This window comes from Saccostrea echinata, unplaced genomic scaffold, assembly GCF_033153115.1.
Source record: "Saccostrea echinata isolate AGI-Se365-2 ecotype Australia unplaced genomic scaffold, CSIRO_AGI_Sech_v1 ptg000033l, whole genome shotgun sequence".
In the NCBI taxonomy this organism is placed as follows: Eukaryota; Metazoa; Mollusca; class Bivalvia; order Ostreida; family Ostreidae; genus Saccostrea; species Saccostrea echinata.
Window position 1 is genome coordinate 5,076,212 of NW_026889782.1, and position 12,929 is coordinate 5,089,140.

At 32.4% G+C, this 12,929-nt stretch overlaps 1 protein-coding gene and 1 long non-coding RNA gene across 2 annotated transcripts; one reads left to right on the forward strand and one right to left on the reverse strand.

Annotated features, from left to right (window-relative positions):
* The first annotated feature begins 5,414 nt into the window (after positions 1–5,414).
* LOC133198588 (uncharacterized) lies at positions 5,415–7,789 on the forward strand. The gene is made up of 5 exons (XR_009722505.1): positions 5,415–5,613; positions 5,699–5,796; positions 5,878–6,003; positions 6,857–7,011; positions 7,683–7,789. It is a non-coding gene; the product is annotated as an uncharacterized LOC133198588 (long non-coding RNA).
* Positions 7,790–10,035: 2,246 nt separating this feature from the next.
* On the reverse strand, positions 10,036–10,954 carry LOC133198045 (uncharacterized). Its single transcript, XM_061334200.1, has 2 exons — positions 10,846–10,954; positions 10,036–10,760 (listed from the first exon to the last, which is right to left on the reverse strand). Exons 1-2 carry the CDS (start codon positions 10,952–10,954, stop codon positions 10,036–10,038), a joined length of 834 nt encoding a protein of 277 aa, XP_061190184.1.
* Between the last annotated feature and the right edge of the window lie 1,975 nt (positions 10,955–12,929).

Below are 12,929 nucleotides of genomic sequence, written 5' to 3' on the forward strand. Positions count from 1 at the left end.
ACTTGATATAGCTGTAACTTTTATACTTTTTGATGAAATGGTTTGATACCCGAAATATGTAGATATATTTATAGTGTTGACAAGATGACACGGTCATCATGGACATGCATGCACGTGCGCGCGCGTGCAATGCGTAAAATGACAGATATACTTAATATAGCCGAATTTTTTTTATCGTTTAATGAAATTTGAATATAAAGATTATTAAAAGTGTAACAAGTTGACATGGTCATTTTGTACATGCATGCCCGTGCGCGCGTGTGTAATGCGTAAAAATACCCAATATACTTGATTGCCTTATTTAATGAAGCTTACAGGGAATAAGACACCAAAAGGAAGTTGGGGAGCGTTTGGGGAACATCTGTAACGGTCCCCGTTACAATTAATACTAGTTATTATTTGTTTTTTACTCAAAGTAAATTTCATGTATTCTTTCATTTATATCACAATGTCATGAAAGATTAAAAAAAAGCAATTAACAGCTAAAAAAGAATGCAAATGAATAGTACTGTAATTAACATTGAGCAGCTAAAGGTACATTCTCACAATGTCAAGGTTTTGTTATTTCGGAACTCCACACAAACCCTTGACATAAGTCGTTATTTAAAAGTTTGGCCTGTGGTTACACATGGCGTAATGGTAATTATAAACTAACCAATGAGAATATATATTTTTAAATCCGTCGTTATCAAATTGCCCAACTCCAGAGTACATGTGTATATCTTTTGTGATTGTAAGGAGGACGATGTTCAAAAAATTAATCCCCTATGTTTTATTTAAAGTAACTAGTCATAAATCCTACAATATTGACATTTTCGATTTTGTATTTTCCATTTTCATATTTGCTTACAAAACTTACCTACAATAAAAGCTGTTTTCTGATTGGTTCCAGTCCTAGACCAGGAACAGATAAAATGGTAGTTTTCTAGCCTAACTTTTAAATAACGACTTTTGTCAAGGGTTTTTGTGGAATTCCGAAATCACAAAACCTTGCTAAAGGTACAGAGTAAATTTTTCCTTAGGCTGGTGTTCTTGGAAAAAAATATGTTGTATTATATAGTTTTTTTTAAACAATAGATTACAGAGACTATATTATACAATTTTATACATACGTTTACGTTTTTTCCAGACGGTGTTGAGAGCTACAGAATCCATGTCGAATCTACTGCTATCTAAAACATTGAAACGAATGAATTACAGAGTCACCTTTAATAATACCCTTCCCGGGTTATTAACTTTCTCCTATTGATTTCATTATTTGGTTTGTAGGCAGGATATCTTTTCCTGCATAAAAATGTTTTGTGGGAAAAATAAATCAAGATATTTAAAAAAAATTGTTAAATTAAATGTCAATGTTAACACAAAAATGTATAATGTGTATAAAAAAACATTGTAAATTTACTCTCTTTCGTGTAGGGTTTACTGAAGGTGTAAATAATGTACATGTATCTACAGAAATTGAAAGCTAGAAGTTTTTCTTTAAAAAAAAAAAGACTGGCATAGGAATTATTTGGTCATTTACACATATTTGCTACGAAATTGAATAAATTTTCAAATTGACCTAATTATTCACTTTCCGATATTTCGCCTACTACCAGGTTTAAATGGAAAGTACCTATTACTATAAATAGATTTACTTGGCGCATTGGCTTAGGAAACCAGCTTTATGAAACAACTAGTAAACTAATTGTTCATAGAACAATTAGAGGCCTTTCCACCTTTTTAAGTGTTTCCATGTCATTTGGGCTGAAAAAAAGAAGAAAAATGCAAAAAAAAAGTTCTCCCAGCAGGGATTGAACTCAAAACCCTTACCTTGAAAGGCAAACGCGTTAACCATTACGCCACGAATTCCGATGAAGATGTATGTAATAAGTACCTATTTAGGAATAAAAAGATGTTGTACAATGTAGTAATCAGAATTAGATAGTTTTGAGAAACATGTTTCCATATCATTTGGCTTTCAAAAGAAAAAAAGAAAGAAAGAAGAAGAAGAAAAATGCAAGAAAATAAATAAAACTCAAAAATTCGTCTTTTGCTATAGATTTATTGTCGGGCTCGTTTCTCTGCAGAGTTCAAAAGGTGTCGCGCATCTCCAAAAAAAGATATTTCTTTTTGCGACTTAGGTGCCAATTTTTTTCTCTTTCCCCTTCTCTCTTCCTTTCTCTTCCTCTCTCTTTTTTCTCTCTCTCCTTTTTTTTTTTTGCTTCCGTGTTGATAGCAATATTGTTTACATAGTTACCATGGAAGTACAATGCATGACATGTGTTTTACTGTGCGTATCGTATTTCTATTTCTGTGCATTATGCATTCGAGGGTTTAATTTGAGGTGTTAAATGTTCCGATTTAGTTAAACTACTTAGAAAAGTGCCGATGATATAAATCGGACTCGAGGCTATTAAATGGTATGTAGGTCGTCGGATTCTGTAGAGGACTATGCCAGGCGATGGGCCAGGCATGAAAAAGAAGACCTTTACACTTTGTCAGAATGGATTAAATGTATCAGATGTATGATAAAATCGCGCATTAAAAGATTGAGAGGCAATATGAAAACCATCTATCCTTCTGTATTCAATAATCCAGAAGTGAAAAAAGAATTAGATAGATTACATGATCAGTACGTATAGTACTGGTCCCTGCTGACAAAGCAGGTAACAACATTGTCTTTGTTTGTAAGGCTCATTATATTAAATGTATTTTAGAGGAACTTGGATTTAATTCTACAAGTGGTAATCCAACTTATACTCATAGTTCCCTTTCTAAGGAAGAAATTCTTCAAAATCATATGTCAGTTTTAAATATTTTTAATATTCCAAACAACCAAAATGAATTCGAATTACCATATTTATATTGGATTCCGAAACTTCATAAAAATCCTTACAAACAAAGATACATAGCGGGTTCCAGTAAATGTTCAAGTAAGCCTCTGTCTTTACTCCTCACTAAGATATTAACAGTGGTGAAGGAGAAACTTCAAGAGTACTGTGCAACAATATATTGGAGAAGTGGTGTAAATCAGATGTGGATACTTAAAAATTCCAAGGAACTTTTGGAAAATTTGAAATCACAAGATTTTACCAAAATCAACAGCTTAAAAACTTACGACTTTTCAACTTTATACACCACCATTCCCCACGATAAATTAAAGTCCAGGCTTTTTGATATCATTGACAGCTGCTTTTTCAATAAAAATGGAATTCGTAAATATACTTACCTTGTCATTGGTCATTTGCAAAATTATTTTGTTGGAAAACATTCTGATTGTACTCACAAGTACTCTGAAGTTGACATTAAAAAGATGCTTGAGTTTCTGATTGACAATATCTATGCGGTTTTTGGAGACCAGGTCTTCCAACAATCTATTGGAATTGCTATGGGTACCAATTGCGCCCCGTTATTAGCAGACCTTTTTTTTGTATTCATATGAAGCAGAATTTGTCCAAAATCTTGTACGTGAAAAGAAGAAAACACTTGCTGTGACGTTCAACTCGACATTTAGATATATCGACGACGTATTGTCAATTAACAATGGCTACTTTCATTCTTATGTCGATACGATATATCCTGGTGAACTTGAGATAAAAGATACCACAGAGTCTGACACATCTGTTTCATATTTGGATATTTTACTTGAAAAAGACGTTAATGGTAATCTAACAACCAAGCTTTATGATAAACGTGATGACTTTAACTTTTCAATCGTCAACTTCCCTTACTTATGCAGCAATATACCTTCATCACCTACATACGGGGTTTATATCTCTCAGTTGATTCGATACGCAAGAGCATGTTCTACGCGTGCACAATTTCTAAAACGAGGTAAATTATTGACAAATAAGTTGATGAAACAAGAATATCAGCTGTCTCGTTTAAAATCATCATTTCGTAAGTTCTATGGTCGATACAATGACCTTGTCAGCAAATACAATTTATCATTGAGTCAAATGCTGACTGACGTTTTTCATACTAATTGTTAAGCCATTATTTACACACTGAATTGTCGACGGATTTTTCCGTTATTTCCCGATCATGACAAGGAGCACACGGCGGGTGTGACCGGTCGGCAGGGGATGCTCACTCCTCCATGGCACCTGATCCCACCTCTGATGTTTGGAGGTCCGTGTTTGCTCTGCTCCTATTTTGTATATTGTATAATGGAATTTTGAGCTTGAATACTGTTCGTTATCTCCATATACTTCATGGGAAAAAATGGATTGGACTCAAAGCGGCCAGACTGTGGATCCTAAGATTGTTGCAGGTTCAGAAAGAAGATTCCTGATTGAAACAAGCTTCCATGTAGCTTATATTTAATGCAGCTATAATAAATAAAATGTTCTACATGCATTTTAAGAAGAAAACAAGATAATGAAAGTGTGGAATAGTTTATTTCATACATTTATATTGGTTTCCCCCCTTTCATATATTCTGTATTTCTCATATTTTGGATGACCTTGACCTTTGACCTTGACCTAAATATCAAGAATAAAAATGCAAGAATCCATTTCAGTTGGTCCCATGTCTCTACGTCTTTGCGTTAAATTTTTTTCAAGTTTACGTAAACAGCAAAAAAAAAAAAAAAAAAAAAACAAAACAAAAAAAAAAAAAAACAAAAAAAAAAAAACAAAAACAAAAAAAACAAAAAACAAAAAACAAAACCAAAAAAAAAAAAACTTCAGGGGCAGTAACTCGTAAAAGGCTTTGATAAATCTTTTCGCAATGGTAGATTGGAAAACCCTCTCGATTAGTGGAAAGCATTGGTGAAGGTTCTGTATCTCTATGGTTCGTGGTTTTAGAGGAGTAGCGATAACAAGCTATTCTTGCGAAAGGGGCAATAACTTTATTAAATGTCATCGATTGAAGTCGTTGGGTCAAATCAGAAAATCATTTAAGTAGTCGACTAATATGAAAGATGCGTCTCTTCGATAAGTTGTGAAACAAAAAAATAATAATAACTAGTAGACTAATTGTTCTTGAACAATTAAAGGTCGTTCCACTTTCTTAAAATTTCTTATATATTTCATATTTCGCTCTCTAAATTTACAAAAATAATCGAGAACTGGCTTAAAAGATTGAAAAAATTAAAAAATTAAAAAATTTGAAATCACCTTGGCCTTTGGCCTGGATCAAATATTCAAAGTCAAAGTCAAGGGTCACATTGCACTTGACGCCATGCTTCTACGACTGTTAGTTTTAAAGTTATAGGGTTTAATTGTAATCGCAAAGACGTTAAAGGGCGATAACTCATAGGGGGTCATCAAATCCTTTCACACTGAATAGATTGAAGTTGTATCTAAAATCCCTTAAGACATAGGGCGAGAAAGCGGAAGTACGAGAGTTCGCGAGATTTGGCGTGAAACGAACTTCTGGATATGAACAAATCCGTGCCATACATTGGCATTATCTCTAATAAGATTGATTTCTTGTTTTTACTGAAACAGAATGGCATTGTCCATTCTGTATTGGTTAAATTTTGTATCAGGAACTAAAAAGCTTCACCAGAAGTCTGAACTGGCCGTAAAATCTGACCACGTACTAAAATTTGTGTACGATGCTTAGCTGAGACACGTCCAGGGAAGAGTGCAAGCCAGCACGAGGGATAGAAGCTATCATGTTAACGTATGTATCAAATAATTTGATATTTGACGTGAATAATATAAGTACATAAATGAAATTATTTTCAGTAGTTCCATATTATATTTAGATCACACTCGGGGAAAATTACACGGTTGAAGATAGTATTTGTGACTGTGTTAATGGTCAGGATAAGTGTCACCACAAAGCCTCTCTTCTGTTATATGGGTATGCATTTTCTTTGCAATAAAAACAATTATAAATGAACATTTTTTTTTCATTTTATAAATTTAATTCATCTTCATTTAGATATAAGAATGTAAGCAAGACGGACATACGAGAATCATGGATTAAACACCCTAAGAGTAGACCACCTAAGAAAGTCAGGACAATGGATGAGCTATTTCTTCCTACACCAAAACTAGCTAACTTCAGGTAAACATGAATTATGTAAATGTAAAAAGAAAACAAAACAAAACTTATATGTAGATTTTTTTTAGAATACTTCTGCATTCTATTTAAAGCAGAATAAATTATATTACACTGACAGGGCAACATCAAGATCAATTGACGAGAGAGATATAAATTTCTTACGGGAAAAGCTGAATGACCTTGGTCGATTTTCAGGTCTTGATTTGAAAAAAAAAATAATGTTGAAAAATGTTTTGTTCTTTGTTCATTTGAAAATATTTACATTTGCCAATGTGTTTCTTTATACATGTTATATGATATACTAACAAAATTTTCATTCAGTTTTTGTTGACATGAAGTTGGTCACTATCAGCTTTCTTGGGTATTGAAAGCAAAGTGCATAAGGTATTTGGAAGGTTTAGATTGTGACATCACTTGATGTCATACATGTACACGATGTTAACCAAGTCTAAAATGTGCAATTTTTTCTTTGTGACACAAATCAAAATATAAAGAATATAAAAATATCATTTTTTAGTTTTTTTTTTTGATTAATGACATAAAGTTGGTACATATCAAATCTGCTATAACACCCTTTGGGCATTATAGGATTTGATCACATGACCAACATCATGTAATATCCAAATGAAATCTAAAAATGATATCTTATTTTTGAATTATTGTTTTAATATTTATATATTTGAATCATTTGATTTCTGTTCCTGAAGCATTTGCATATAATGAGAAAATGTTGAATTATTGATATTTGATAGCATATCACATTTTATTATTTGAAATCAAACCATAACCATATCATTTTAGATTAATAAAATATACTCATATCAATCATTCATATCAATTTTATTCAAATTCTTAGCCATGCAATGGATAGTTTCTGATGAACTCCCTGCTCCCAAAGTGGATGTTCCATGTGTAGAGGATCTTCTGTTAACAGAAGGTTACACAAGTGCGACCAATAAAGTGCAGTGGCTTAAGACAAACCTGAGTGTATCAAAGCAGCAGATAGAACAAGTAGTACATTTATATCAATATAATCTAAAATCATTATCAATTATAAATACTTTGAATCAGATTAAATCGGATAATTATGCATAACAATGCCAACTGTTTGATGAACTTTGACTGACCTGTAAGAATTGTCCCTACCCATTCTTTTTTTGTGGTACACATATTTTTAATTTTTCCCTTCTTTTAGTCTCCGTTGAAAATACAGATTGACCACATCACAAAGTCATTTTTTAAAAGTTAGGTTAATCACTTCCTTAAGACATTTGAAGATTGAAAGTAGCAATAAATCTGTCTACATAGATGTCAAGTGTATAACGCACACATCAGTAAATTTCCAAGTCTGTGATTTTTTTTATGATGGTTATCAATGTGTTAGATAAATAATGTACATACTATTTACATACCTACCCATTTTGAAAATGTGGGTCAGAGTTTTTATAATGATGGCACAATACTCATGTGTCAACTGATTCAAATATACTAATTCTCTTTCAAGAGAGAGGATTAAATTAAATGTTGTACATGTTGTACATGACATATCTTCAAAAAGATATATCAAAAATGTATGCAACTTTAAAAATAAATATTAAATTGAAAGTCATCCATATCTTCCATATTTCATTTTTACACAAAATATTTATTACTTATCTATATAGTACCAAATACCTTTGCAGGTGGCACAAATGACATCTGGTCAACGAACAAATCATCTCTGGGCTTTGGTTAAAAAAAATCGATTAACTGCATCAAATTTTGGTGTAGTACTGTCTGCGATAAGAAGACAGAGGAAGTGCATTCTTTTTTCTCATCTAATAAAGTAAACATATTTTATACAAGTAATCACCTCGTAAAAGTTAAGTATATAATTTTCTTTCAACTGAGGAATTGTTGATATATTTTTCAGATTCCCACCAGCATTATATAAGCAAATCTTTGCCTCATACAATCTGTCGACAAAGGATGCCATATTGTGGGGCATCAGCAATGAGTCTACTGCTAGGACAAAATACTGTTCATTTGGAGATGCTATTGTAGAGGAAACTGGTAAGTACATGTGCTTATATGTATTTTATAATATAGCCCACAGAACTCTTAAACATTTTTAAGGACAAGACATAATTTAAACATTTTTAAAAAATAAATATTGGAATTGAACTTGAAAATAACCAAACTTTTTTTTATACAGGTGTATGGCTACATAAGATTTAATTATTCGTCGTGCAGCCACACACAATTACAACTACCAAGATGTAGAATTAACAGACCTACTTGAGTGCATGGCTGTAAAACCAGAAGTTTTGGAGGTAAAATGCCCATTCAGTGCAAGGAACATGACAATTCCCGAGGCCATAGAATCAGTCAAAGACTTTTGCTTGTGTATGTTTTAGTTTTAAGTACAATTTCTGCAAAATCTGAAATCTTTAATTAAGGAATGGAACATATTTAATACAAAGTTTATTATTTCATGTCTCAGGTTACCAAATATATGAAGGAAGGAAGTTCTACAAACTAAAGGAGGACCACAGATATTATGACCAGGTGCAGGGACAGCTGCACATACTTAACAGGTCATCATGTGACTTTGTAGTGTGGACTACTAAAGATATAGCTATCGTGAGAATTCTTCAAGACAGCACCTGGACCCTAAATATGTCAAAACTCATCGATTTATACTTCTGTAAAATAATCCCAAATATTGTTCAAGACTGATGTTGTTTGGAAGCATTTATTGGAAAATTTTGTCTGTAATTTGAAATGTTTATGTAAATCAAGACAAGACATTTGTAATTTTGATATTGTAAAGTTATCTAATACACATGTATGACATGTAGATAATTTTGTATTGTACATATGTACCGATATAGGTTTTTTTGTGGATGACCTCAATTGAAGTTTTTGATTAATCCCAATTTATGCACATATAAACATGTTATATGTTTGTGTAATAAATAGACAGTAAATTATATGGCTATATCTCAGACTTGTATATGTACATGCTACTTTGAATATTCTGTGACTTGGGACTTGACTAGAATTGCTTGTTTACAGTAATCATAAGGTACTAGTTATAGGGAATATTATTGTTGTACTCAGGGTGAAGCTGGAAACCAACAACAGAAGTCACACTTTGTTTTTCTGAATTATTACTGAAAGTTGTTTTTTTTCTCTCATCATAACACTTAATATTGAATAATTTTGTCTTCAGTTTTATATTGTATTTATTGATTTTTGCTGGTAGTTTATTTCAGGTTATTCTTACCACTTTCTATATAACTTGAATTATGATGTAAAAGATTTTTCAGCACTGTAGAAGAAATAAGTAATTTGTTCATATGCCTTTTTAAATACATGCATATCATAAACTATATTTTTAACTGTTTATGCTTTTTTTGAAATCCAGTCGAATAATATGCAAGTAAACAAGAGATGAAGAGATGTGAAAATACATGTAAATTTTATGTACAATAATGAACTATTTGACATATTCAATGTAAATCTTGGACACCATTTTGTCAAAGAATTATTTCATAGCAATTCTAATGTTTCATTATCTAAAATCCCTAATGACTCAATGTATGGAAAATTGGGGAAAGAATAGAAATTTACATGTAGAATTTGTTAGCTTTCATGATGTGATAGAATTTAAAATATACATGCATTTTTTTGTCAAAAATAATAATGGTAAACTGAGGATTTTCAAAGAACCTTTGTAAAAGATAATCACAACATTTTATTTACCTTAAAATGCTCATATTCAATGTTGTTTACAAGATTTATGATACATTTAATACAACCTTTGATTTTTCTGGCACTTATATATAGCATTCTACTTGAAGTGAGGTTGGGTTTGTCAAAACTTTATTACACTCATATTTTTGATACTGATAATTCTTTTGATTTACGGTATGAATATCATAAAAGAAATTATATTTTAATGCCTCACTGTATGTCTTTAATTACAAATACTTGGAACCTCTGAATGAAATAAATTACATTTGCTCCACCTCTATAATCTTTTATCATATATTACTGAGTGTCTAAATCTTGAGCCTGGATGTAATTATCTGCAATCTCTGCAATCATTGGATCTTGAAAATTGACCAGTAGAGAACATACTTGAAATATTTTTGTGCTCAAATGTCTAAACTTTTGTGGAATGTGAAATAATATCTCAAAGTTCTTTATTCTTTCATTTACCCGCTCTACATGGATACGAGATCTGGCAATTTTTCTGCACAGTTGCACTTCGGCAGGGGTGTACTGTCCTTTGTCTTTCAAGAAAGGAGGGATGTTGAGATGCACACCTGCTCGAAGGAGAGAGTGAATGGTAAAACCTTTATCAGCCAGAATAATGTCCCCAGGTTTCAACTGGGAGAGCATTTTACTGTATTCAACAATGGCCAAATCAGATGTACTTCCTGGGTAAAGTTTGCTTACATATACCACAGCTCCATTAGGGGCAACACCTGTAACAGATTTCACGGTGTGTCTGTTTTTATATGAGCTATAAGTTTGAGACTGTGCTAACATATCCTGCCCTGGAACGTCTTGGGTCACCTCTGTCGCATCAATCACGAGGCGGCAACAATTAAAATCACCAAAACTTGTCGGCATAGAGGACTTGCACTTTAAGAGGGAGGGAATCTTATTTTCAATCATGCCCTCAAAGAACACCTCATGCAAAGCAAAAATATGTGTGACCACAATATTTTGCACTGTTGTCTTACTTGTGTTGAACCTCTCAGCTAAATCTAAATTGGGACAGTTTTATGCTTACATGGATTTGTTTCAACAAAGTTGATTCTGTGTTATTGTGGTCATGGTCAATTCCCTCACTAAATGATGGTTGTTCTGTCGCAGCCTCTGTCTCTTCAATCATTACTGCAGATTCGTCTCTCTGGTTTATAGATGGCCTCTGCTTGCTTTGTCTGTATGTGTTATACATTTGTTAATTACTAAAGACTTTTATATATATTCTGCCTGATTTTTAACTTCATTAATTAATATTAGCTGATGATAGAAAATATTTTGTTACTGAATAAATTCTACCGTAAAATAATGTCTCAAAATTATGACACAAAAATATTCGAAACATACCTTGAAATAGCATTAGGGTCCCCAAAGTCAAAATACAGCCCTTGATTCCAAGGGAAGATGGTGGGTCCATTTTCTTTTTTTCCGTCTTTGAAGTGACAGCTGCATATCCTGTCAGCTGCAGTCACTGTCCTATCTTGTCTCCTAAATTATTTGTACATTATATATATTTCATTCTAAATAAATGTGTAAATATAATCCAGATAAATATTTGATGCCCTATTACTATTATTTTCAATTTCAAGGCATTGCAAAACCTGTCAAAGACCCCCCCCCCCCTCCGTTCTTATATTGTAGTTATCAAGGAATATGAATAGAATTTTTAAAAAGTGAAACATAAACATTGTTAAATCTGCATTCATCAGCTATCCTAAAGACAAGTTCAATTTCTGGCATTACGTGATATGTAATTGGCGTACGATTTAAAGGACGAATTATAACCCGACATTCCTCTGTTCTATTTTGATAAGTGCTTTTAATAAAACTATCCTACCTGCAAAGTTTTCCCCACAATTTTATGGAATTCGTTGGGAACCTGAAAAAACTGCACGTTTCCCGCAGACTTTGGTGACTACAACTCGCCACAAAACAAAGCATTTTTAACAAAGTTATCAACCGGCGGCTGAACTGCTAGCACGTGTTTGTAATGTTTATCTCCAGCAGCTAAACCGGAAGTGACGCATAAACGAGACGTTCCTTCCCTATTAGTGAAGGTTTAGTGTCTCTAATGTTTACGGTTTTGGAGGAGTAGCTATAACAAGGTTTTTCGCACAAGGGGCAATAACTTTTAAAGGAATTAAGCTCAGGGGACAAGAATGAAAACTTTGAAATAGTTTTAAGAGTACATATTAAAGATGCAAAGATATATGGTATATGTTGAAAAAAAGAGCTATTAAAAGAGCTATATTTCTTAAGTTTTGAATGACCTTGACCTTTGACCTTGACATAAACTTCAAGGCCTAAGGAGAAAGAATATAATGCAGTTGGTTCCATGTCTCTACGACTTATTGTTATGAAAATTTTTAATTATTTGTTAACATTAAAAACTTTCAGGGGCAAAAACTTATTAAAGGGGTCAACGAATACTTCCGCAATGATAGACTGAAGAGTGTACTCAGTAAGTCAAAGACATTGGTGAAGGTTTTGTAACTCTGCGGTTTACGGTTTTAGAGGAGTAGCGATAACAAAGTTTATACTGAAAGGAGCAATAACTTTTAAACGGTTCAATCTTATAGGTAAAGAATGATTTTTAAAATTACTTTAAAAGGACATAAGAATAATGCAAAGATATATTATATATATTAAAAATACAAAATTTAGGTATATAAGAGCAAAATTTCTCATATTTTGAATGACCTTGACCTTGATATAAGTTTCAAGGTCAAGGGTCGACAAATCATATACTGTTGGTTCCATGTCTATACGATTTATCGTTTTCAAATTTTTTCATTATTCATAAACATAGAAAACTTTCAGGGGCAATAACTCATAAAAGGGGTCAATGAATCCTTTCGCAATAATAAATTCAAGAGTCTCAGTAATTAGCTGAAGACATTGGTGAAGGTTTCGTACCTTTACGGTTTACGGTTTCAGAGGAGTAGCGATAACAAGGTTTCTCTTGCAAGGGACAAGAACTCCGAAAGGGGTCATAGTTCACACTCAATGCATCAAATCTTTTTATAACTTTTAATGACCTTTACGATGAACAGAAAATCCTTTTGATAAACCTCGAAACAAAAAATCAGCGGAAGAAAAATAATAATAAACAGAACAATTTCAATAGGTCTTTCCAAAGAAAGGTGGAAAGACCTAATAATAATAATAAA

Coding starts and splice junctions, on each gene's coding strand:
- LOC133198045 (XM_061334200.1), bottom strand. CDS start 10,954: ATGTATAACACATACAGACAAAGCAAGCAGAGGCCATCTATAAACCAG. Junction 10,761..10,845: donor GACAGAACAACCATCATTTA/GTGAGGGAATTG, acceptor GTCCCAATTTAG/ATTTAGCTGAGAGGTTCAAC.